The sequence below is a fragment of the Pleurodeles waltl genome, chromosome 6 (assembly GCF_031143425.1).
Source record: "Pleurodeles waltl isolate 20211129_DDA chromosome 6, aPleWal1.hap1.20221129, whole genome shotgun sequence".
NCBI lineage: Eukaryota > Metazoa > Chordata > Amphibia > Caudata > Salamandridae > Pleurodeles > Pleurodeles waltl.
Genome location: NC_090445.1, coordinates 109,336,663 through 109,364,051, shown reverse-complemented (window position 1 = coordinate 109,364,051; position 27,389 = coordinate 109,336,663). Strand labels below are relative to the sequence as shown.

The window sequence follows — 27,389 nt, the reverse complement described above, 5'->3', positions numbered from 1 at the left end:
TTCTGGTGGGGATTCCACCTTCGATTGAGAAGGAGAAGGAGGAGCAGGGATGATGTATTCGTCCCATTCTGAGTGAGTGTCCAGGAGCTCCCCTTCTTCCTGATCCCCTTCTGAGATGTCGGTGTCATGAGGAATTGTCATATCCGGAGTGGCCACATTCGTGAGATGTAAGGACGTTGGCCTCTGGTGTGGAGTAGAAACGCCAGAAATGGGCGATGGAGGAGGTTGTTCTCCTTGAGGGGGAAACCTACTGTTGTAATCAACCAACATCGCTCTGAGGTCAGTTAGTAGGGAGGAAGGAATAAACGCTCCCTGTTGGTATTGTTGTTGTTCTGAATAAAGTTGGGGGTCATAGGCCTCTTCATAGTCCTCCTCTTCCTGGTACTTTACATTCAGTTGGGATGGACTGTGGGCTGTTCCAAATGGCCCCTCATCATCTGAGTCTTCGTCTCCCTCCAAAAGATGTACTGGAACAAGGGAGGACACCTTACTAGGTGATGTATGAGTTGGCGTCAGCTTTTCCACACTCTTTTGATGTTTTTCTCTCGTCAACGGTGTTGTCGACGACTTATAAATAGACCTCGCCATGGACGGTGTCGTAGACGCTGGACGCACAGTGATTTTAATAGAAGAAAGTCTCGCCGACGAGTCTACCGTCGACGAAGTCGTCGATGACGGTAGGGCTGACACTGACATCAGCGCCGTCGACGATGACGATGTATAGATGGTCGTCGCCGCTGATGTCGGCGCTGCAGTTCTCGTCGACAGTGGGGTACCTGTCCTCGTCGACGATGTCGCCGGCGGAGCCGTCGACGGTGGAAGACCAGAAGTAGATGTCGTCGCCGGAAAAGCACTCACCGACGGTACCGTCGACGATGAATCCGTCGACAAAGCTTTTTTCCCAGTTACAGAGGATGGCTTCTTAAAAGGCACAGATGGTGGTACAGATGAAGACTTCCTGTGCCTCTCTGAACTGGAAGAATGGCTTTTCCCCTCTTTTCTGGAAACTTTCTTTGGGGAAGAAGATGGGCAGCGGCCCTTATAAGACCCTGTAGTAGTCTTTTTGAGGGCTTTTCTTGAGAGTTGTGAGGGAGATCTGGAGCCTGATCTCGCCCTTTTTGATGATCTCTTAGATGTTGATGATTCATCACTCTCAGAATCAGAAACTGGGTCCTTCCTATGTTTCAGTTTCTGCAGCCATATCAATAATCTGCCTTCCCTGAATCCTACAGTCTTTAGCTAAATGATCTGGGTACAGGCAGTAAATGCAGTCTTGGTGAGGGTCTTCAGAATGAAGCCTTTTCTTTCCACAAGTCTTGCAGTCTCTGAAGAGACCCTTATTCTCCTTGTCAGATATAGTTGAAAAGTAGCTGACAAATCAAGTTAAATGAGTTTCTCTGAGAGAAAATAGTTGAAAAAAGGTGTGAAGACAGAGCAGAGCTTTGAGGAGACTCCCTAGCACGACGTGCAGTAGAAAATCTGAGGTGCTGGAGCTTCTCTCAGGAGGGTTCTGGAGGGTGCTGTCGCCTGATTGGTGGAGGCTCAAGTTTGGTCCTTTTCACAAAATGCCTCTGATAGACTGTTAAATTGAAGAGGCCTAGGGCCTTTTTTCTGTGTTAATATGTCTTCACATTACTTGTGTAAATTATACCGGGGACTCCCATCTCGACGACGGGGAATGATTCAAGCATGTGAATCTATGAAAGTTCCAATACTGGAGTAAGTAGTATTACTGAACCAAGGAGATGCTACTGTATCGTATCAAGCACATGACAGACTTGCCCAATTGATTTGTGAACAAGCGTATACCCCCCACATTGAAAAAAGATCTGCCCCCCCCCCGATAACACTCAGAGAGGTGAAGGAGTATTTGGAAGCACAGGAAGAAGAGTATGGGTAAATCATCCAGGGAAAAAGCCAGAGGCAGGAGAGATATTGAGTCAAGGGGTGGGGAGTACGTATATTGTACTTTTAAATAATTCTAATGTACCTGTATTTGTACCTGCAGTGAGACTTACCCCACGGTCGTAAATGATGACATCTGCATCGATGATGTGGTTCCTGTTTGCGGTCATGATTATAACCGGAAAAAGTATATTGGTCCGACCGAATATAGCAGAGAATGTCATTACGGACCTTCATGTCACTTGTGTACCTCAAGCACCTAATGTAACTGATGCCCAGGGAAATGTTTCACTTTGCAACGTGAAGGTACCTGGAGGCAAGTGGATGGCTGAAAAGCTGTAACCTGGAAGGTAACTGGACAGCAAATCCGACATGCCAACGGACTGAACGAGTTGCAGGGAATGCCAGCAACAGTACAGGCTTTGAATAATACGCTAAACATGATATGTAAATATTGTGATACCACTGTACCTTTTACACCAGTACAGACATATCTGTGTAGATCTTATGATTGTTCTAACAAACAAGATATTTTACCAGGACATATGGTGGTTGTTACAATGACTAATAGAACCCAAGGAGTTCGATACTCCAAACCGCCCGCCTTTATGTTTTATGTAGCCGAAAGAAGCATGGTCAGCAATTTAGGCAACGTTTCCATAGTTCGATATAGAATAGGATGTAAGCAAGCTTTGCATGCAAGCATAATTAACCATATTGTGTTACAGATAACTATTGCCAAGGGGAATGTTTCTAAGTATGATCCATTATGCACACCATGGACACTACAGTTATGGCCCTTGCCGAAGTTACGCATCAGAAGAGATCTAGGATCCATGATAGCCGGGGCCACCGGAATTGGGGTAGGGGCCCTGAATGCTTTTGATATTGAAGCCATCAGGAATAAGCTATCTTCTACAGGCTATAGTACAGGGGAGGCCATAAAAGTAATTTCACAATGGGGGCCCACACACTCACAAGAAGTATGGAAGGTTCTGCGTGGGTTGTATCGTGATTGCAATGGCATAATTTCACTTATGAACAATTTGGAAAAAGCTTTCAAAGCACACAAACAGTGTCCAAAGGAATTCAGTGCATACTATGGCAAAGCATTGTTAATCAACAGTATGTAGACTTCAAAGCGGAATGGGGACAGCTTCAAGGTGAATATTGGAGACAACAATTGCATTTGGCTGAGGAAATATGGGTAAAGCCCATATAATTTCATTGTGAGGGAGAGATGAGTTATGCTCATTTTGATATAGCTATAAGTGATCTTCCTCCTGAAATATGGTGCCCCTTTATATTGCTCCATGTAGTAATAGGTGAAGAATGGTGGATACCTCAAAATGACAAAAAATGGATTGATCAAACAAATCACACCGTAGATCCCACTAGATGTGCAGATTGGTCTAAGGGGTGGGTATGTACACACACTGGACGGGCACTAGAGCCATGCCTTCACCCAATACCAGGAGAATGTGAATGGTTACCTTATCCTATTAATGGCACAGACTTATATCAGATAGGAACAGAGAGTATATGTTACGTTACTAATCATCCCTTACTTATTAACGGATTTGTACAAACCACCGGAGAGCAGGTAATGTGTATGTGCAATATTACCAGCATTATTGACTCACATCCTATACCGACCGACTAAGTTCACCACAACCACATTACAGACGCAAATGCAAGCACAGTTACAATGGAACATCCCGCTTGTTGTGAAGCTACCTAGACTAGAGGCAATCAGGCGCTACGCACAAATCACATTTGCTAAATTCGACATGGCAGCTAAATATACCAAGGATACCGCTATACAGATGACCATAGACGCCAAACAGCTTATGCACACTGCTTTACGCATCCAGCAAGTAACTGAGCACCATTGGTATGACATCTTCTTAGGTTGGGCACCAGGAGCTACGAAGACGCTAAATATAGTGTTACATCCGCTAATCTGGTTATTGATTGTCTGTGTCACGCTAATGATTATGCTATGTAGACTATATGTTTGCACAAACCAGCTTTATACTAAAATGCAGGCACTTAGAATAATGCTAACAAGTATTCGTTGCAATCTAGCTAGCGAAGTGTTACAATAAATAATTCTTGTTTCGCAAGCATCGCGCTCATCTAAGGGGTGGAGTGATCAGTATAGGGAAAGATGCGGAAGACATTGTGATGCGAATGGTTAATTAGCTTGAACAGTGTAGATGAGCGTGATGCCTGCCGAAGCCAGAGCAACGTGGAAGAAATTCATGATGTTCGCTTTCAAGCTTGTTTTCTTTTGACATTCCGTAGATAAACTTATTCGCAGCTGCATGTGTGAGAAACAGGCTGTGAAGGAGATTCAGTCTCAACCTTGAGAACGAGACCACAGTAAAAGATGGAATGAAAACAATGGCCAGGGAATGGCAAGGCAGCCAAGAGACATGTACTGATAACATAGCTAGAAAATACTGGAAGGGGATAGAATCCAAGCTTCAGGTTACTTAAACACTGAAAGGTGGTTGAAGCTCGCAGATGGAGTTGTGAAACTGTCATCTTCAGAACCAGAGCTGCCTCCCTGTTGTGCTGTTCCAAGACCGTGACGCTTGAGGGAGAGAGAGGTCCAAGCGGGCGGTAGAGGGCTTCTCAGCATTTCGTGGACTAAGTTAAGTTCCACCCAGGGATGAAAGGCTTTTGTTTCTCTGCTCTATTATTATGATTGATTATTATGCTTGCACTGTGTTTATAATCTGAAGAATTAAGCTCGTTTATAGTTTTTTTCTTACTGAACATCGTAGTGTGAGCCTGCTACAGTAATTGAAATATGCATTTTAGTGTGCAGTAAATCAAAGCTTATCTGAAGTATTCAACTTGTTTATATTCTGCTTCCTGAACATCGTAGTGTATCACATTTTGGTATACAGTTATTCCAAGTTTATATCTGTCAATGAACTCTTTGCTCAGATGTATACATAGATGCTCTTTGTAGTGTACTTATATATAAATAGATGCTTTTTCATTGCTATTCTTATTCTGTCAATGAACTCTTTGCTCATACGTATACATAGATGCTCTTTATAGTGGACGTATATAGGAATAGATGCTTTTCATTGCTATTCTTATTCCACTATTGTTGATGTGCTAAATGCCTGCATTTACCTGAAATTCTAGTAAAGCTAAATTGTATTCACAATTGGCGTGTGGTCCTTCATTGAGCGTCCTTATTGACTTATACCGAACAGGTGTCAATCAGTCACCTGGATAAGACAGGGTGGGCACCCAAGACCTAGCAGGGGTTGACCTTGGGCAGTGGCGGTCCCCAGGGCCCCCTTCCAACAATCAATAGCCCCGGGAAAGTGGTGGTCCCTGTGCCTCAGGGGTCCCCAAAGGCCCCCCTTAACTTTTATTATTATAGCCCCACAGAGGTGGTAGTCCCCAGGGCTGCGAGAGGCAGCGTGGCCCCCCACATTGTGTTAGTCTTTAGCCTTAGGGAGGTGGTGATCCCCAAGGCTGCAAGGGGGAGAGGGGGAGCTCACCCTTCCCCCGCAATTTATTTGAAATGTGCCCTAGGGGGGTAGCGGTCCCTGGGACTGCCGGAGAAGGGCGCACCTCTGCATTGTTAAATCCTTTAGGCTTGGGGAGGTGGTGGTTCCTGGGGCTGGAGAAGGGCTACTCTGCCCCCACACAAAAATTGTGAATGTCCCCAGGACCTGGCCCACCTGGGGGCTTGTAAAACACAAGCACGGGGGCCCGGGTTTGTTTGTTTTTAAAAAAACAAATTCTGCGAAATCACAACATTGTCACAAAATATTTTTTTTAAGTGTTTTCAAGCCCGGAGGGGGGGGAAGTAGCGGGGGAGGAGAGAATGCCATCTCTTAGGGACCCCAGCACCACCAGAGCTAAGGGGTCAGGGTGACTGTACCCTGGCCCCTTGCTTTTTTTCCCACTTTTTTGTGGGACTCGGCTGAAGCTGAGTCCCAGGATGGCTGCCAACACTTCCTGGTTTGAAGTGTTGGCAGCCAATAAGAGCTCTGCATGTCCCTGCATGAGCTTGTCATTATTCGTGAATACATCACGAAGGATCAGCATCTCTAGATATACAAATGTATTTTTCCTTTAGTATCTCTTCTAAAGAGATTTACACCAAATAAGTGAAAGCACAATCTGCATACCGAAAGCTGGCTTTCTGCCAGATTTGGTGTAATTCTTCAGTGGTTCGGGATCTAGTCATGTTCAAAGGTGCTATGGTAGCTAACATGGGAAACGCCACTTTTTTGATCCCCCCTTTTTTTCGTCCCTCGCTTCACAGATCTCCCCGAAACTTTCCAAACGCAACAAGAATCACTGACATACTTTTTGGGGGGAAATTGTGTGACAGTTCATCAGTGCCAAAGGTATAGGCAAGTGAAAAAACATCTTTTCTATGGAAACATGGTCCTGATTATAACTATCTAGTGGCAATACCCACTAGGTAATATATATATATATATATATATATATATATATATATATATATATATATATATATATATATATACACACACATATATATACATATATATAAAATATTTAATATGTGGGCGGTACTATTCAATGCTTATGACTGATGAGGATCCCCTGGAGAGAATATGTTGATTCATTAAAAAAAATAGCTGTGAAAAATGAAAATGCTCTGAAAGGTGAATTTTATTGTTGCTGCTATGGACTTGGATCATCCTCCATTATATAATAAATGTACTCAGGTACTGCACCAGCGTAATGGACACTCACCTGGTCAACATCATCATGTTCTTCAATATAGTCTGCACCACCAGCATCAGTGTGTTGATGTGTTTCCTCTTCTGTGTGTGCAATACACAAGCACTTGACACCTGCCGTGGTATTCTGCCTGGTGGGAGCAAAGGCAGCACCACTGCCAAAAGCTGTTGTGGATCTAAAGTGCTTGGGTGGGTTGTAACATTCTGAAAACACAGCTGAGATGGGAAGGGTTACTGAGCTGTGGATTGCGTCTTATAACTTGGGTCAAACAGTTGGTTACAGAGATTTTTCATGATGAACCTCAAGGAGTCAAGAAAGTCTGATGTGACATAGACCACTGGCAGTAGCGGAAAAACTGGTTTATCACTGTAGAGCAAAGGATGCTCATAAAATTGTTCATCTTCAGAATCACTAGTAACTGAGTAAATATATATAGGTCATGAGGATGCACCATCTGATCAACATGTTTCTCTCTAGCTTGAGAGCTTTCCAAATCCAAGATGATCGCAACTTAGTCAATGTCTCGCTCGCTGATATCCTAGCATTTTGGGCAAGGTGGATCTGCAGAAGCAACACAGCACCAGTGGCATGATCATAATGGGTGAGATAGTCTGCATGACAGACATGGTGGAGGTTGAAAGCCTCTAAGGTGCCAGACGCAATTCTGCTGTTGACAAAGGTGCAAATGGCGATGGTGTTGTCAACACCACTGAAGTCAAGGTCATATACAAGGTCATCAAATAAGTGGTAGTCAAGAAAATCTTGCCACTGTTAATGTGCTAGTAATTGAGGATGTCAAAGTCAACATAACTGCCAGTGAGGTTCAAACCATCGGTATCAAGAATATTGAAAATGGCAATGTTAATTACGTTTTCTGCTCCTTGAGGGCAAACGTAGAGGGTTTTAGGATAGATGTGGAAAGAGTCTCTGAGGAAGCGGCTCAAACCAAGACCAGATTGCATTTTGGCCTTAGCAGGCACTGCACATTTAAATTAATTTGCTCAGGGAACATCTCCTTCAGAATATTCAAGGTTCTTCGATTCGTTATGGTTTAGAGTCTTGTTGCTAAAATTCTAAAAAATGGCATATTTTTGGGCATGTTTTTGTGATAGGTGGCAGAATTGGCAGAAAGATTTTTCAGTGAGGGTCTTTACAGTAGCTCTTCTTAGCATCCCCATAAGAGTGACAGTGGTTTAAAAACGACCATTGTCTTGAAAGTGATGCAAGTCATCAGGTATAATTCCAAGGGCTCATCCAACCAAGTAAAAAGAATCAGAGAAACTGCTTAGCCATTGTGAGCAGTGGTGAGAAAGGTCCCAAAGAAAAGGTTCAAACACCAAATGTGAAAAAAAGAACAGTTATGAAGTAAAGAGCAAATCTCTAAAGATTCCCTTGTAAGTTTGACTCTTATGGAAAATCTCAGTTCAGCCTCCAGAAGAGTTGGAGTACTGTGTCTTTTCACCTCATTGGCTGGAGTTTAGATCACATGATGAGATGCCTAGACTGCATACAGTCTTTGGCTTTTTCAATGTTATTTGAGTACATGGGAACCTTGCTTTATTACCACTGGCAACCAACGGGGAATATTCAAGCATGTGAATCGCTGGAAGATGCAATGTCAGAGGACAGGGTAATGCCTGACACCAGCAAGGTAATGTATTCAGACATGTCACCGAAATAGTGGTGATGGTATGGGAACAGAGTATGGGTATGGGTCAGAATACAGGGAAAGCAATCCTCGTCACTCTCAAGTAGATACAGGGCCTGATTCTAACTTTGGAGGACGGTGTTAAACTGTCCCAAAAGTGGCGGATATACCACCTACCGTATTACGAGTCCATTATATCCTATGGAACTCGTAATACGGTAGGTGGTATATCCGCCACTTTTGGGACGGTTTAACACCGTCCTCCAAAGTTAGAATCAGGCCCACAGTGTTTTCCAATACCACATCCCTCGCAGCCCTGGGCATCGGACTGATATCAATTAATGAAATTGATTTTTTGAGTTAGACCGTCATTTATTGCTCATAGTGAAATGTGGCAGGAACTGGAAAAAATGCAAACTTAAAGGGTATATATCTGGTATCTGAAACTGAGGGGAAACAATGGCTATGGAAAAGTTAACAAATATAAGTAAGCACTATGGCAAATTCTTGTAATTATGGCAACAAGTGTTAACCTTTATAATTGGGAAGAGTTTGGACGTGACAAGCCCACCCAGACAAAGGGCTCTGAGACTTTATTTATAACTGTATTTATAAATGAAGAATATAGGGCCTTATTCAGTGTTTGGCAGACAGGATATTTGGGGGATATTTGGTGGACAGGATACTCTGGCAAATCGTGGCCGATATCCCGTCTACTGTATTACAAGTGTCATGAGCTGCAATACAGTTGTAATACGACGGCTGTGATATCTGCCACATTTCCAGCAGAGTATCCCGTCCACCAAGCTCTAAATAAAGCCCATAGTTATTAGTCAGTAAAATAGATCTTCATTTATCCACCAGACAGTTGATTCAGGGAGAACTGAAGTTGAGGAACAGGTTTGATGTGGGAATTCTCTTATTCTTTGATAGTGTATGCGTACTTGCTAGGTGATCATTGGGTATCTCCCCCTGAATCAATAAAAAGAACAAGCAAAGGCAATACAAGGGAAATTTCGGTACCTGACAGTTCATCCAGTAGACTGATTACATCATCTGCTGTCCACTCTCTTGCATCTATATCATACAGTAGTTTAATAGCATCTGCAAGTCCCTTTAGACAGACTTCATCTGCCGGCCCTTCTGTCATCTTCTGCCAAGCCACATGACCTTAACATGAGAATACAATAGTGTACGCTGAAATCAGGCGTCTTTATCTGACAGAAAGCCAGGCTTGAAACCACCCTTAGAAAAGTTTTGAAAACATAACAGAGCAGACAGACCCTTACATGTTAGCCACCCCAAACACAACAGTAGAGTAAGTTATATACGTGTATACCTAATTCACCATCATGGGTACTCTCTGTAACATTACAAATAGAATATTTCCACAAATACGCAAAATCCTCTGAACATTTTCACAATATATTTTTTAATGTAAAAAATGAATTCTCTCAGAGGCAATGTTTTCCTTTTTTTTAAACAGATTTTATTGATATTTCACAACAATGTCATATAGTTCATCGGTAGCTCATCAGCATGGTAGTTAAATGGTACGTTGACATATAATAGTATAGGCAGGTTTGTACAATTCTGTTAATCTTTGCAGTTCTCAAAATACCATCTGCTGAGCTTCAGAACAGCACAGTATTAACGGTTACTAACAGCGAACTACAAACCCCCGGTAACATCCCTCCTTCAAGTAGCCACTACTTGTTTCCTACAGTTTCTGGAAATTCAGTATGGGTTGTAAGACTTCTGTTCCCGCACCATTTTGTTTATTTATTTTTAGCACGCGACATCCCTCCGATTGATTTTAATGTTCAATTACTCTTAGCCCCTGACTCTCCTTCTAATCTGCCGGAGCTGGATGGTGAGTCTATTTCTGAGTCAATGTCCGTATTAGTAACGATGAGTGTCAAAATGGCTATCCCACGCACATAAAGCATCAACTTTATCAACCCCTCTTTTCAGTTCTATGTGCAGTACTGGTCCTTCCAAACCCGCCCATTTGATTAATTCTGCTTTCCATTTTTCCAATCTAGGACCTTTGGGTGCTATCCACTGCATCACTATCTCTCCTTTGGCGAGTACCAAAGCCAGTGGAAGTGAACGTTTTCCTTCTTATATGCAACATCATTTTAAAGATAAAGCCAATAAATCAAATTAGTCAAAATGTACCGAATGGACCGAAAACACCAACATTAACATTTATTTTCCAACTGTAAAACTAAAAGGTAAATTGAGAGCCTGTTACAGGCAGTAATTATGAACTGACACTGTTGCTTTAAGAATTTCTGAAACTTCACTGTCCCGTCATGGCCTGCAGAGTCGGTCAGAATATTCGATTTTGAAGGCAATACAGTAAAACTGAAGTAACACAATTCCAAGCTATGTTAGTAGTCAATTGAGAGGGGTTGTATGACACTATCTAGGTCAATACATCGTCCTACAAAATATCACATCCCGACACATGCGACAGAAGTAGGGGTCTAGGGGATGCAGCACCCCCAAATAACAATGCTGGAGGTCAGGAGGGGAATGAGCAATAAAAATATCTGTAAATCTTGGTTTCATCTTGTCGTTTTAGCTGTGCATTCAAAGGCGGGGCCAAATGTCAAGCTATGTCTTCTGACAAATCGCTGCTAATTCTTTGAGCATGGAGATTGGTGTTTAGGTTTCTTGGCAAAATGAGAGAAATTATTCAAATCAGCTATGTGTCAATCTTGTTAAGGTACAGGGTGTATGAAAGGAAAGGTTGCAGGACGTCATTTTGTTTTCGAAATCAAATAACTACAAATACTTCAATATATATCCGAAGTTAGGAAAGCACAAATGAAAAACATTTTTAATTCTGAAGTGTGATGGAAACAAAGATATTAATAGGAACTAAACAAACCTAGACATTGAAACCCGCTTTCCAAACATTATCCTTTGTTTGCTATATAGTTTTACCAATAAAACTATGGCCCTCATTATGACTTCGGCCGTAGACTGCCGATGTCACCGCCGTCATATGACCGCCAGTGTTGGTGGTCTGAAGACTGCCATATTATGGCTGCTGGTTGCTCTCCGCCACTATTTGGCAGGGAAGCTGCCAGCAGCCATACTGGCGGTCTGCGGTCTAGTGGAGCTTGCTCTGCCGCCACCACCACAACACCGCCCGCCGTATTACAACTTTGTAAATAGCGTGGCGGTGTTGTGTTGGCGTGGCGCTGGCGGCGGACCAAGCACCATCAACCTCCCTCCTCCTGGACAACCACTCTGACCACCAGGTAAGGTGTTTGTCTGGCAGGGGAGGGTGGGGGGGTGTTGAGTGTTGTGTGCGTGAATGGGTGTGTGTGTGTGTGTGTGTGTGTGTGAGAGAATGGAGGGGGGTGTAGTGTGTGTTTGTATGCGTGTGTGCAGGTGTCTGTGTGCTTGTGTGAATGCCTGTATGCAGGGGGAGGGGGAGTCGTGGCCGTATGTGCGCATGAGTAAGCATGGATGTGTGCATGCATGTATGTAAGTGTGGTGTGTGCGCGGGGGAGCAGTACAGAGGTACGGGGGTAAGTACGGGGATTGGAGAGGTCAGTATGGGGACTGGGGTTAGGGGGTGGGGTGACACTGCTTTAGGGGGGTGGGGGGCTTCTAATAGGGTCGGGGGGTTCCTACATGGAGGGGGGAGTTGAGGAGTCCTGTTGTGGCAACAAGAATTAGTATTCCTGTCGCCAGTATCCTTACCGCCAGGGATTTCGTTGCGGGGCTGCCGCCACAGGATCCCAGACAGTAAGTATACTCATTATGGTGTTAGATGGACTGACAGGTCGAAGGTGGTCAACCTTCAGCCAGGCGGTCTCACTCCCCCGGCGGTACACACGGTGAGCTGGCTGCGATGCAGCAAGTTCACTGCCACGGTCATTATTTGGCGGTCCTGAACTGCCACGCTGTCGGCGGTCTGACCGCAGGCGTGGCGGGGCAGGAACGCAAAGTTCTTAATGACCACCTATATGTCTGTCCAAATGGAATGGCCAGTTCGATGGAAAATTTGTAAATAATATATAGATATTGTTCTGTAATGATATAATGATATTTTTGCAAAAGCGTGCTCCAAAATGTCCCACCAGGTACATACTACACGCTTAGCACTCTCTTGCTGGATAGGCGGGACTGATTTCTACTCTTATTTGTTGTGTAATGCTTGGATATTTCACAGTCCTTATACCTTCAGTAATGTAACATTGATGACACCACTCTGAAAATTGTTCCAGCACCACAGCAGCCAGAATATCACCTAGGTAAGTAACTGTTCTTATCTCCACATCTACTTATCTTGCAATGTATAGGTTAGGTCAATATAGTGGGGTTTAGCTGGGGACGTGCAGAAGATGAATAATGATTCAGAGACAGTAACTATGCTGGAGTACAAAGATTAAAGATACCTTTTTCTTTTCCTTCATAAGCCTCTCTCTGATATCCATAAACAACAGAATAAGTATGTATTTTTGTGCACCCTTCTGTTTTATGGATCACACCTACACCCCCAGAGGCAGACACTTAGCCGTGGCCTCTGTGGAAAAATGGACAACAGACAGGGCTTATGCCCTCCTTTTTTTCCTAACTTTCCTGCTGGATTTGCAGCCAAAAGTGGGGCTTTGTCCGGGGGGAGGATATCTCCACAAGCTGGAGTGCCCTGGGGCACTGTAACAAGAGGCCTGAGCCTCTGAGGCTTACCGCCAGGTGTTACAGTTCCTGCAGGGGAGAGGTGTGAAGTACCTCCACCCAGTGCAGGCTTTGTTTCTGGCCACATAGTGCACAAAGGATCTCTAAGATGCCCTCTGGGTGCATTTTTCAATAAAGCCAACACTAGCATCAGTGTGGGTTTATTGTGCTGAGAAGTTTGATACCAAACTTGCCAGACTTCAGTGAAGCATTATGGGGCTGTGGAGTTTGTAATGACAGACTCCCAACCCATATACTTAATATGGCCCACTGCACTTACAATGTCTAAGAACAGACTTCAAATCAAATCAAATCAAATCATTAGCATTTATAAAGCGCGCTACTCACCCGTGCGGGTCTCAAGGCGCTAGGGACAAAGGGGGTGGTTATCGCTGCTCGAACAGCCAGGTCTTTAGGAGTCTCCGGAAAGCGGAGTGGTCCTGGATGGTCCTGAGGCTGGTGGGGAGGGAGTTCCAGGTCTTGGCCGCCAGGAAGGAGAAAGATCTCCCACCCGCCGTGGAGCGTCGGATGCGAGGGACGGCGGCGAGTGCGAGGCCAGAGGAGCGGAGGGGGCGGGTGGGGACGTAGAAGTTGAGGCGTCTGTTGAGGTATTCCGGTCCCTTGTCGTGGAGGGCTTTGTGTGCGTGGGTGAGAAGTCGGAAGGTGATCCTTTTGCTGACTGGGAGCCAATGCAGATGTCTCAGGTGTGCGGAGATGTGGCTGTTGCGGGGTACGTCGAGGATGAGGCGGGCTGAGGCGTTTTGAATGCGTTGCAGGCGATTTTGGAGTTTGGCGGTGGTCCCAGCGTAGAGGGTGTTGCCGTAGTCCAGGCGGCTCGTGACAAGGGCGTGGGTCACGGTTTTTCTGGTGTCGGCGGGGATCCAGCGGAAGATCTTGCGGAGCATGCGGAGGGTGAGGAAGCAGGCGGAGGACACGGCGTTGACTTGCTTGGTCATGGTGAGAAGGGGGTCCAAGATGAAGCCGAGGTTGCGGGCGTGGTCTGCGGGGGGTCGGTGCGGTGCCGAGGGCCGTGGGCCACCAGGAGTCGTCCCAGGCGGACGGGGTGTTGCCGAGGATGAGGACTTCAGTTTTTTCAGAGTTCAGCTTTAGGCGGCTGAGCCTCATCCAATCTGCGACGTCCTTCATACCCTCTTGTAGGTTGGTCTTGGCGCTGGCGGGGTCCTTGGTGAGGGAGAGTATAAGTTGGGTGTCGTCGGCGTAGGAGGTGATGATGATGTCGTGCTTGCGTACGATGTTAGCGAGGGGGCTCATGTAGACATTGAAGAGTGTCGGGCTGAGTGATGAGCCTTGAGGTACGCCGCAGATGATCTCAGTGGGTTCTGAGCGAAACGGAGGGAGGTAGACTCTTTGGGAGCGGTTTACGAGGAAGGAGGCGATCCAGTCCAGGGCCTGGTCTTGGATCCCGGTGGAGCGGAGGCGGGTGATTAGGGTGCGGTGACAGACGGTGTCAAAGGCAGCCGAGAGGTCGAGAAGAATGAGGGCGACTGTTTCACCGTTGTCCATCAGGGTTCTGATGTCGTCTGTGACTGAGATGAGGGCGGTTTCAGTGCTGTGGTTGGTTCGGAATCCGGTCTGTGAGGGGTCGAGCAGGTTGTTGTCTTCCAGGAAGGTGGTCAGCTGTTTGTTGACGGTCTTCTCTATTACTTTGGCTGGGAAAGGCAGAAGGGAGATGGGGCGGAAGTTTTTCAGGTCGCTCGGGTCAGCCGTAGGTTTCTTTAGTAGGGCGTTGACTTCGGCGTGTTTCCAGCATTCGGGGAAGGTAGCAGAAGAAAAAGAAGAGTTGATGACGGTCTGGAGGTGCGGGGCGATGATGTTGTCGGCTTTGTTAAAGATGAAGTGCGGGCAGGGGTCCGAAGGGGGGCCGGAGTGGATAGAGTTCATGATGGATTTGGTTTCTTCCGTGCTGATGTGGGTCCAGTTGTTGAGGGTGATGGTCGGGGATGTGGGTTCGGTGGTGTTAGGTTGGGTCTGGTGTCCGAAGCTGTCGTGGAGGTCGCTGATCTTGCGATGGAAGAAAGTGGCGAGGGATTCGCATAGATCCTGTGAGGGCGTGACGGCGTTGGCGCTGGGGTTGGAGAACTCCTTGACGATGCTGAAGAGTTCTCTGCTGTTGTGGCTGTTTTTGTCCAGTCTGTCGGTGAAAAAATTCCTTTTGGCAGTGCGGATCAGGTGGTGGTGTTTGCGGGTAGCGTTCTTGAGGGCGGTCATGTTGTCAGCGGTGCGGTCCTTGCGCCAGGCTTTCTCAAGTGCGCAAGTGAGGCGAGGGCGTGCGGGGAGATGAAGTCGGCGATGGTGTCGCTGAAAGGGGCGCGAGGTCCGGGAGGACGGTAGACGAGGGATCCTCTGAGGGTGGTCCTCGGGTCGGTGCGAATCTGAAAATGCAGGTGTTCAGCGGCAAGAGGGGAGTCTTCAGTGGAGGTGGTGACGCTGATGGAGTCTTTGAAGACGATGGCGATACCTCCTCCTACTTGGTTGGTGCGGTCTTTCCTGGAGATCTTGTAGCCTTCGGGGATGGCGGTGGCGATGTCTGGAGCAGAGGAGGCGTTCATCCAGGTCTCCGTGATGAAGGCGACGTCCGGTGCTGTGGAGTCTAGGAGGTCCCAGAGTTCAACGGCGTGTTTGTGAACGGAGCGAGCGTTGACTAGGATGCAATTGAGGTGGTTGATGGCGCGTGGGCTTGTGGTCGTAGTTGTTGCGTGGTGGAAGATGCGTTTGCAGGAGTTGCAGGCGAAGGGTCCATGGGTGCGTTTGGGGTGAGCTTGGAAGCAGGTGTTGGAGCGTCCTGGGTTGAGGGCATGGAGGGTGGTGGGGTCATAGCGGATCATCGGGGCTTGGGAGCGCTGGGGACCAGGGGTCATGGCGCTGGGCACGGGCCAGGCGCGGACGGGCGCAGACGGGCTTGCCTCTGGCGCGCCAGCTGCGCAGTCGCGCAGCGGCTGCCATATGAGGTAGGAGGGGGGGAGGGGTCAGCTGGGGGCGAATGGGAGCTGGGGGGCGGGGGCGTGCAGGAGGTCGCGGCGGGAAAGCGCGAGGGGGGGACAGGTAGAGTGAGAAGAGCTGGGGGAGGGGGGTTTAAGGGTGGAGGGGGGAGAGTGTTAGGAGGTTTAGGAGATTAGGGAGGAAGATAGGTGTAGGGTTGTGAAGATAGGGGAGGGGGGGTTGTAGAGGTGGGTGAGGGTGAGAGGTAGAGTGAGGGGATAGGAAGATAGGTAATAGAGGGGGTGGCGGGAGGGGGGGAGAGATAGAGAAATAGGTAGAGAGAAAAGGTAGATAGAGAAATCGATAGATAGGGAAAAAGATAGAGAGATAGGAAGATAGGAGGAGGTGGAGAGTGAGGGAGTTGGATAGTGGGATAGAGAGATGGAGAGATAGGTAGATAGGAGGAGTGAGGGAGGTAGAAAGTGAACGGGTTAGATAGGGGAGATAGAGGGGGGGATGCGAGTGGGGGAGGGGGATGAGGCAGGAGCAGGAGGGCAGGCGCGGGGAGAAGAGGACGGAGGAGGCAGAAGAGCCGAAGGCAGAAGACAAGAAGACAAGAAGAACAGAAGAAAAGAAGAACAGAAGAGCAGAAGACCGGAAGGACTGAAGACCGGAAGAGCAGAAGACCGGAGGAGCAGAAGACACACAGAAGAACAGAGAGGAGTACAGAAGAACAGAGAAGAATACAGAAGAACACAGAGGAAGACAGAAGAAGACAGAGGAAGACAGAAGAACAGAGAAGAATACAGAAGAACACAGAGGGAGACAGAAGAACACCGAGGAAGACAGAAAAACACAGAGGAAGACAGAAGAAGACAGAGGAAGACAGAAGAAGACAGAAGAACACGGAGGGAGATACAAAAAACGAAGAAACAGAGTGCAGAATACCACAGCAGAAGATGAGGAAGAAGAGAAGAGGAGAGAAGACGGGGAGAAGAGGAGTACAGAAGAAGAATACAGACGAGGAGCGAGGAGGAAGAACAGAGAAGAAGGAAAGAGGAAAAGAAGCAGGAGCAGGAGAGAGGGTGAGTAGCGCGGGGCAGAACGAGGGGCTGGGAGGTGGGGGGTACTTACTGTGGGGTGGGTCTCAGGAACTCAGGAACCTGGAGGAGCTGCAGCGGCAGGGGGAGCGACCTACCCTTGGACAGGACACTGTAGGGGTATATTGCTAATGCACCTAGTCCCTCATCTGTGGTTTAGGGCACCCTGCCTCAGGGCTGTAAGGCCTGCTAGAGGGGTGACTTACCTATGCCACAGGCAGTGGTTTGTAGGCATGGCACAATAAGAGGGGTTCCATGTCAACTTTGTCTTTTTCTCCACACGAACACACAGAGCTGCAATGGCAGTGTACATGTGCTTGGTGAGTGGTCCCCCAGGGTGGCATAATACATGCTGCAGCCCTGGGGACCTTCCCTGGTCACAGGGCCCTTGGTACCATGGTTACCTTTTACAAGGGACTTAACTGTTTGCCAAGGGTGTGCCAATTGTGGGAACAATGGTGCAGTTTGTGGGAAAGAACACTGGTGCTGGGGCGTGGCTACCACGATCCCAAACACACTCTCAGTCAAGTCAGCATCAATATCAGGCAAAAAGCGGGTGGGAGTAACCATGCCAAAAGGGCACTTTCCTACAACTATGTAATGGATACTGCTTCTAAAGGTTCAATCACCCCACCCTGATGCATCTTTTGAAGCTCCTTTTGGACAGTATCCTGCATTTTAAGAAATGACTTTGCAGAGGCAGACATGGCCCTCTTTTTTAGTCTTTCCATTGAGGGGAAAGCATTTGTATCACTCCTCAGAACTGTAGCTTTTTGCAAGGTTCTGTGGATGACATGTTGATGTGCAGTGTCAGTCCGAAGTCTGTGAGAGTGATGTATGTGATTGTTGAAGTGTTTGCCTCTTTCTTTAACAGGGCCTTAACAAGCCAGTTGTTCAAATACAGGAAAGCCTGAGGTAAGCAGCAACCGGTGCTAGGCACTTAGTAAATATCTGAGGTGCTGACTTGAGGCTGAATGGTAATGCTTTGAATTGGTAGTGCTTCTCCTCCATTGCTAAGTGGAGGTATTTTCTCTGCTTCCACTGTATCGGGATGTGGACATAGGCATCTTGAAGATCCAGTAAGAGAAGATAATTGCTTCTTTGGAGCATCGGGAGGACTTCCTGGAGAATTGCCATGTAAAATGTTTTGTTTCTTCAGGAACTTGCTCAGCTGCCTGAGGTCCATAATGGGTATTAATTGTCCTGTTTTTTTCCGTACCAGAAGAGAATAGGGAATACAATTCCTGATTTCTTTGGGATCACCTCTGTAGCTCCTTTGAAAAGGAAGAGGTGAATTTCCTGTTGCAGCTGCCTCAAATAAAGTTGATGTTCGTTTTTGGGTGGGCAGTCATACAACTTTTGAAGAAACTCTAAAGCATAATCTGAGTGAACAATCTGCCTCACTCACGGGTCCACGGTTATTGATTCCCACGTGGGGGAAAAAAGGCAAATTCCACCCCCATCCACTAAGGTGAGAATGGGGGGGCAGCTGCAAAAAGTCAAGCTTGTTTTTGATTGTCATGGGGGCGCATTTGTTAGGCATTCCTTTTTCTACTTGAAGATCTACTATACCCTTGTCTGTATAACTCTGGTCATGTCAAGGTTGTCTTTAAGGGCAATGTGGGTGGTCTTGAGCTCCATACTGATTACAGTCCTGTTGATAGGCCTGAGATCTATGTAAACCATGAGAATTGGAGAAGCCAGGGCAACAACACTGGAGGGCTCCAAGGGATTTTGTCATTTCGCCAAATTAATATCCATCTTGATATTCTGTATTGTGTCATCAACATGTTTGTCAAACAAATTGGTCCATCAAATGGCATGTCCAGTATCTTGGCTTGGACTCCTGGATGGAAAGATGTGGATATGATCTACAGTGGTCTTCTCAATACAGCTACTCCTGCAAGGTGCCAAAAGTCTAGGTTTGGGACATCCATTGCAATGTTAATGATGACCGCTGAAGTTGTTGCACTAACTCTGGCTGGCATTATCCCTCTAGTCCTCTGGTATGCGGTCAGTTAATTACAAGATGTCATGCCACACCTGGCGGTCATAATGGCGTAAACTTGCCAAGGCGTTTGTGGCCTTTATTGATGTGGCGGCCATGCATCCAACTCTATGGGGCGAATGATCAGTGTGCCAACTGTCCCTAAACGGTGGTGCAGAGGAAGATGTGATTGGATTCTTTGATCTGGGCTAAGCAGCAAATGCTATGACAGAGTCTGATTTAGTTTGGCCTGTAAGGCAGTCAGAGGCTGTGTCTGGTGAACTGAACTTCTTCTCCAACCGTGACACCCCTGCAGACGCTGTGGCTAGCATCTTGAACAAATGTAGACCTTCTGACCAGACAAAATCCAGTATAGGTATTGATCTAGTAGCTTTACGTGGCTGCTCCTTGAAGTCATATAAGGAGCTTTGCTGATCCACAGAGGACTTTGGAAGGTTGAAGTTTTTTGCAGCTCTCTCCATCAGTACATGGAAATGGGCTATAGGAGGAGAATCTTGCTTGAAGAGGGACTTGTCCCCTTCCTTAGTTAGGATGTAATCATCCCACTCTATGGCACCATTTTCATTTGGTAATTCGCCTGCTTTCTCCATATCTCAATATGGTGAATCACAAGAATTTGAATCTCCCATAACCTTAGGAGTTAGCGGGACCAGCTCAATGTAACTGTATTTGAAAGTTGGCCTCTTTGAGGTGAAGGGGGTGGAGGTGCATTGGGGTGTATTGGGAGGTGTGCTGCCGGACAGCTGTTGAGGAAGTAGCCTTTGAATGGTATTCATTATTTGTTGCATTGTTGTAAAAAAAACACAACAGGCACTTGAAACATCACAGGTTCTGCATAGGGTTGATGATGATGATCAGATACAAACGCTTGTAACTGATAATCATACCCATGATAAGCATCCTCTTCATCCACAGTATCGCCTTCAAATTCCAGTAGTAGCAGACATCCAACTGCATAGGGTTATAAGTAGTCTCTAAAGCATCTTGGTCGCTGAATTTACTTCCAAATTCAGAGTCAAGGATTTGCATAAGAAGGCTTGCTGTCACTTTGAAGAGGTGAAAAATTGACTGATGTGGAAAGTACTATAGTCGATGGAGTTGATGTAGTCACTATTGATGGGGTCGATGTTGGGAGCAAGGACGTTCTTGGTGTCATCGTAGACGGTGTCTTTGTCGAGGATGTTCTGGATGTTGAAGGAGCTTTCGTCGTTTACAGTGGTCTCAATCTCAAAGGTTGTGCCATTGATGGGGAGGGGGACTCTGGTCATCAACGCGTGTCTGGTCATTCACAATGATATCTTCATGGTAGCCGGCAAGCTTAGTACCACAAGTTACAATGGAAGTGTTGGTGACAACATCATCGCTGGTGGTGGACTTTTTTTTGACCCAGAAGTCACCGGTGGAGACTGGAATTCAGTTAGGATGTCCAGAGAGCTTCATTTCTACGCAGATATATGAGCAGGCCCATATTTATCATGCCTGGAGCGTTTTTCTTGAAAACTCCAGTCTGTGTGTGTGGAGGTGTCTTTTTCTTCACTAATGACTGAGCTGAAACACTCATGCACTGACAAAAATCTCTGGAATGCACTTCTTAGTCCAAAGAAGATATTTATTATTTAACCTCGCGAGGTTCCTAAAATGAGATTAGCATGCTGAAAGCACACGTTTAAAAATGTTCACAGTAATGAAATGAAAACATGTACAAATGATTGTCCACTTCAATATACATAGCAAATATATGCATCTATATTATAATGCAAAGCAAATAATGAATTACAAAATATACATCACCATGAGGAAAGGGCACAACTGTCATCAGATTGCCAGATCCCAGAATTGATAGAGGGGAGAGAGATCGATTATCCTCACAGGAAGGATGACACACTCCAGCATCCTGGATATGCCTAAGATCTACAAAGACTCTCAGTCCCCGGTCCATCTGGTCTTGGCCTCTTATACTTTGAACAAATAAGAGAGGAACATTCTAGCACCTCCCTCTCACTGCAAAAGTTTAATATTAAAAAAATGCTGATTGCTTTAGGCCAGCTTTGAAAATAACACGTCGGACTTGGCCACAATCCCAAGGTGCCAATTCAACACAAGGCCATTCCCTGCCGTCCTAGTACATTCTTATCAGCCTAAGCCCTTGGTGGGAAAGAACACGAAAAATACTACAATTGTACAATGTGGAAAACTACTTGCAGTTTTTAACGTGGCAGTGGCTAATGCTAAAATAAAGTCAATAGGCAAAATGAAGTTGTAGGTCACTAATGTGAGGGTGTGCTGCTAGGCTAAATGCAACGTGGAGTCAGTGGTCAAAACTCACATATAATGACAAGGTGGCAGCAGGCACTTTAGAATGTAAGTTCAGCTCAGACAAAAAAATATTTATTTTTTGAGAGATCTTTGTTCAAGTGCTTGGAGGGGCACTTTTCACTGATTCATCCCCAGAGGAGGGGGTATATTCGCTTCAGGTGGAGGATATTTTTTCTTTCCCAATATATAGAGAGGCCAACCTCCTTTTGCTGCCCTTTCAGAATTTTGATGGAAAGGTTCTACTAACGAAGGCTTGTGCTCTGGATAAATTTACTTAATAAATTGCTAATATAGGTCATCAGTGTAAATGTGCTTTTGAATACAAGTCGAATAGGATTTGAAAATAGGTTTTTTCTCTCTGTCAGCTATGGTGACAGTTGGTGGAAGATGAAGGGTATCTCTGACCTAAATTTTTTTTAATTTTCCATAAAAACAACTTGTAGTATTCTAAAAGATGAAGGTAGGGCTGGTAGAATCCTGGTATAGACCAGAAAAGTATCAGGATAAGGTCACTCAGCGGTTAGAGCAGAGCTTTGCTTGGGGACTCTCACAAATTATGTGAAATAGAAATCTGACCAATGGTGGCCTCTGTGGGCAGTAGGAGGGCCGGCACTTTCACCTCACCAGCTGAAGTTCGGGTTGCTTTAAATGAGATGGATTTGCAACTAAATAAACACTGTTGTTGAGGCCTTTGGCCATTTAAACATAGTTTACTGCTATTTAAGATTAGAGAGGATGCCTGGCCTGACGACAGAAATGATTCAAACATGTGAATTTATGAAAGTTCCAATGCTCCAATGCTGGAGAACTACCTATTTGCCATGTAATGTCATTATGCTGCCTTTTTGCAAGCCGATTGTGGGAAAGAAGTTGATCTCAAGACTACACCCTCTTTGCAGGCATTTGTGCCGGATAGGTTTATGGCTATTGTAATCGATGCCAACTCTAAGGGTTTAGCGCTGTACTGCTTCACCAGGTTCAATCATACCACCATGATAGAACTTCTGAAGCTCTTTTTTGACATTAGCCTGCATGTTAAGAAGTAATCTCCTGACCTTGATACGACAGGGGATGCCCCTTCTTTCAACCTTATCATGAGCACATAACTCTTAAGGCAACGCAGGATCATGTTAAACACCTTAGTAGGTCATACTATCCTCCAATAAATCCTGTATTTGTACCTGGGGTTCTTTCTGGTGTGGCCACCCCAAGATGCAATCACCCGCAAAAGATACACAAACCTTGGATGGGATAATCCTTCCAGCAAATTCAACTGTGGCAATTAAATATTCCTTTATTTTGATTTCATGCCCTCTGTATCTTCTTGGTATTGTCCATCCTATTCAAACTACATTTCCTTGCAAAGTGACACCCATAGCCATGCTCAGAGGAGATGGGCAATCGGAAGCATGTGTTAAACATCAAACATAGCTTGACCGCCTTCCACGACAACAAACACCACTAGATTTCCCCAAACACTCTGCTCCAATTGTAAGACAATCTTGTCAACAACCTCACATATCACTTGCACCCACACCGCTTGGACGATATTCCACACAATCCACATTTTTTACAGATCGATTGCCTGGGCCTTTAAAGCAGGGCATGATATACTGCTGGTCATATACCCCATACACCCACAATTATAACATTTCCCCCTGAAAAAACTCTCACCCTTTGCTCTTTCACTCACACTCAGTGCTAACCAGATGTGTTCTAAGCTTAAAGACAATGGTATGGAGACAATGTTATAAGGACAGCACTGTGGAGACACTTGGGAATATCCTTTACAATAAACACTCTCAAATAACTAAGGGAACTTCAAGCAGCTGTGGGCAAGTGCACAGTATAACTTACCAATTAAGATGAGTGGCACAGGCTAGCCCCATGCCTTTGCAGGAACCTTTGTGCCTAGCTGGTGTTGGGCCTCGAGAAATGTACTTGCCCACTCGCTATGTCGCGTCAGAATTTAACAGGGTGAGCTATTTTTAAAACCCACTGAGCTGGTCTGGGGAAGAGCTGGAGCTGGCAAAGAACAGGCGTTCTGTTCATTCAGAAAGTGAATGAGCAATAAAGATGTCTTTAAATCTTGTTTTTATTTTGTCACATTTGCTGTGCATGTAAAGACAGAGGTCATATGTCAGCTTATGTCTTATGATTATTTGCTGCTTATTTTATCAAGGAGATTGGCGTTTACTTTTCTTTCTCTGACTGCAAAGTAAGAGGATTTCATAATGCGAATTGTGTGCCAGACATATTGGGCACACAGCATTTACATAGGTTATAAATTATATTTCAATGGTTAGGAAAGCACTTTTTTGTAATTCTGAAGTGAGATGGAAAAATACATTTTAAAGGATTATAGCACATCAGAATACTTTACTTCTTTACTTGCTGATGTGCAAATGATAAATACTTGCCAAAAGTAGATTTCCACACATTATCGTTTGTACGCACTATAGTTTTATCAGTAAAACTGCACGTCAGTATGAACATTTGTAGCCATTTCAAATAAAAATGGCTGTCTGTAAATGACAGTGCACTTCCAGGTCATGCTCTAGTAATATATATATATTTTTTTTTAAACTGAGAGTTTTTTAAATGTGAACTAAAAAACGTTCCTGCCACAACCCTAATGAAAATGCTATTAGTGAACTAAGAGGCAAGTCAGGGGTCATGCATACCCTATATGTGAGCTAGATGTTTATTATTCATGGAGCAAAAGTTTAGTTTATTAAGTCGAACACAAGTTTTTTTGGACAGTAAACATGCTGAACTCACATATATAGTTGCTCTTGTATGTGATAATAAGGAAAAAGGGGACTGTGAAATAAAATATTTGCCTAGGATGACAGAATTTGAGACAAGGTTATGGGTAAAGTGCATTACAGTTAGGTTGAGTAGATTATTCAAGTCACTAGATCTGCAGGTCTGCTAACATTTTTCTGAATTTTCGAGACCTGGTACTGAAACAATTACTCAGTGCTCCTTTGAAATTCTAGTGTCACTCATGAGCCGGCTGCTTTACTAGAGGGGAGTGTGCCAAGCAAGAACCCTCATGAATACATCAGGCCTGACTGAGTTTGATGAGGGCAGCTTACAGTCTTTAAGAGCACTGTTTAAAGGCATTCCGCATACTTAATGGCTCCCACCGTGGAATGACCGGAGGTGATGTGGACTGCTCCTGCTAGTGCTGTGTTCAAGGGGATGGACAAAGGTGTGAAACGGTACAGCACAAGGTAAATGGTAGCTTTCCTTTCCAGCATGAGTCAGTCATCTCTGGACGAAGAGGGTGTGGTATTTGGGGGCATCACAGCACAACCTGCGTGAGAGACTCACCAATGTCTTGTATTACAGACCTGGGTTTTGGAGTGGAGATGCTGGCTATGTAGACTTTGAAGGAGGGTAGTAAGCTGATGCTTGATTGGGACATTGCTGGAGATGCTGAAGAAAAGATATCCAAGGCCTCCTCCAAAATTTAGAAAGGGTATCAAAAGGGCATTGGAGATAGAAATTAGATTGTTGTTCAAGGTTAGGCAGTGTCCTGAAGTCATGGGATGTCGAACATTGCCTATCTGACATTTGTCCAATTGCAAAATTAAAATGTGACAGCTGGATTATTTGGCATTCATGAATTTAGTATTATTGTGGGTGGTTCAGTTAAGAAACCATTTTCGTGGTGATTCTTGCGTACTGATGTGTGCTTTAAATATATCTTATTGGTAATGCATGTGTCGGATGGGTAAGTTTCTGTGCATGTTGACTTATGTTGTTTGGGAATTGCAGTTGATGTTTATGGTTGTGGTGTGCGGAATGCTCAGTGCTATAGAGGACAAGATGGGAAGTTTAAATTATCCACCTATAGGTTGTTTTGTTTGTGGGTTTCATGCGCTGGTAATCTTGTGATTAGGCATCCGTGACTGAATATCCTGCATGCATAAATGTTGTGGGGTGTCACTGTGAGTGTGCATGCATGTGATGATAGAGTCTCATGTCCAAAGAAGTCATAAGATTTGCTTGTATTGAACTGTTGTGCAATGGTAGTCACAATCAAATTCTTGTATTGTTTCTTGTTTCGCATAAGGTGTGGAGAACCTCATGTGTTGACTGGCTAAAGTGTTTCTGTGACTACTATTTGTCTTCCGTGTGTGTATGCATGGGGATTGGAGACTTAAACAGATTATTGTTGCATGAAAAAGCTAGACATATTGGACACTGAGTGATTGTAAATCTCTGTCTCTGTACTTTACATGCAAGGGAACAGAATGGCTGTTCGTTGTTGTTTGTAAGAAAGGGAAGTGTGTAGTATCTTGTGTGTCCCCATCTGCTGAGTGTCTGAGCTGGTGTCTGGAATGCTGAAAGTGAATGATGTTATAGAATGTTGGTGTGTTTTAATGAGTGGAAACTAGGAGACAGGAACAGTTGGGAAGAGGATGAGACCTCACAGGACCTACCTGCTGTTGCTGTAACCTAATATGGCTAACTTGAAATAAAGAACATACCTCACACTTGAATGGTTCCAGGCTCTTTTTCGTTTTTTTGCGTTGCGAGCTGGTTTTGCAAGTCGTATTTTGCGATTCGGTATTTCCAGTAGGAAATTGCGAGGCGCAAAATGCGATTCGCAAAATCCAAATCACAAAGAGATGCATCAAAAATTCGGAAATTGCGATTTTTCGCAGAATGGCATTTTGCACATGCAAAATACCATGAACTGAAACCAGGTGGTAACCAGGTGCAACCTATATAAAGAGGCCCAGAATGCCTCAGACTCTTTTCCACAATGGCTGCACTCTACGTCATGGCGAGGAGGATGAGGATCATGGCAGGTTTGAGGAGAGGGAGGAGGAGACAGGAGCGCATTTTCAGAGTGCGCATTACACTTTTTGACCTGACAGAGGAGGAAATATATGAGAGGTATAGGTTGAACTCAGCCATGATACTTGACCTGATAGCTGAGCTACAACCCATACTGCAGCGCACAACACATAGGACTCATAGCATACCCACCCATGTGCAGGTATTATGCTCCCTACACCTACTCGCCTCAGGGAGCTATCAAGGGGTCATAGCAGCAGCTGGAGGGGTCTCACAGAGTACCCTCTCCAGATTTTTTAATTCTTTCATTAACGCCATGCTGAGCAGACTAAAACAGTACATCAGATTCCCCCACACCCCACACAAATACAGCAGACAAAAATAGAGTTTTACCAGATAGCACAGTTCCCCCACGTCCTAGGTGCCATAGATGGCACACATGTGGCAATATGTCCACCATCAGCCACAGAGTATGTGTACCGAAACCGTAAATACCAACATTCCATGAATATTCAGGTGATATGCAATGACTCCTATATCATTACAGATCTCGTGGCCAGGTACCCAGGGAGCACACATGATTCGTACATCTTTCGCCACAGCGGCATTCACACAAGACTGCTAGCTGGGGAGTTTGGTGAAGGATATCTACTAGGTATTGTCCCTCTGTACACTGGCGCATTTATGCCGTTGTGACATCAGATGGCTCACTTACTCATTATACCCTCTGTTCCTTCCAGGAGACAGTGCCTACGCAGTGCGCACTTACATGATGACGCACTACCTCAATCCTACAACACCACCTGAACGGAGATACAATGCAGCACACAGGGCAACCCGCAACGTGGTGGAGCGCACATTTGGACTGCTGAAGAGTCACTTTCGGTGCCTCCACAAAAGTGGAGGGGCACTACAGTACAGTCCAGAGACTAAATGTAGAATAGTGGCTACTTGTGCAATCTTGCACAATATAGCTACAACCAGGGGCATACCTGTAGAAATCAGTGACACTGAATCAGATGAGGATGACGATCCCATACCACCTCTACAGCCAGCAGACAGGACCAGTGCAGCAGAGGGAAGGCAGAGGCGTGCCGACATCACACACAACCATTTCAGACGTGAGTATGAATGACACAAATCCACTGACAACTGTACCTGTAGTGATATAAATTTATTACCTTACGTCAGGTAATGTATGAGT

General features: G+C 45.4%; 1 protein-coding gene across 1 annotated transcript in view; it reads right to left on the bottom strand.

Moving 5' to 3' along the window:
* Window positions 1-27,389, bottom strand: part of FBXO47 (F-box protein 47) — a gene marked incomplete at its 5' end in the record, with an annotated part of 1,596,302 nt that overhangs the window by 609,233 nt on the left and 959,680 nt on the right. Inside the window, one exon of the mRNA XM_069242011.1 lies at window positions 9,329-9,475. Coding sequence (XP_069098112.1) covers window positions 9,329-9,475 — 147 coding nt within the window. The remainder of the gene's footprint in view (window positions 1-9,328; window positions 9,476-27,389) is intronic.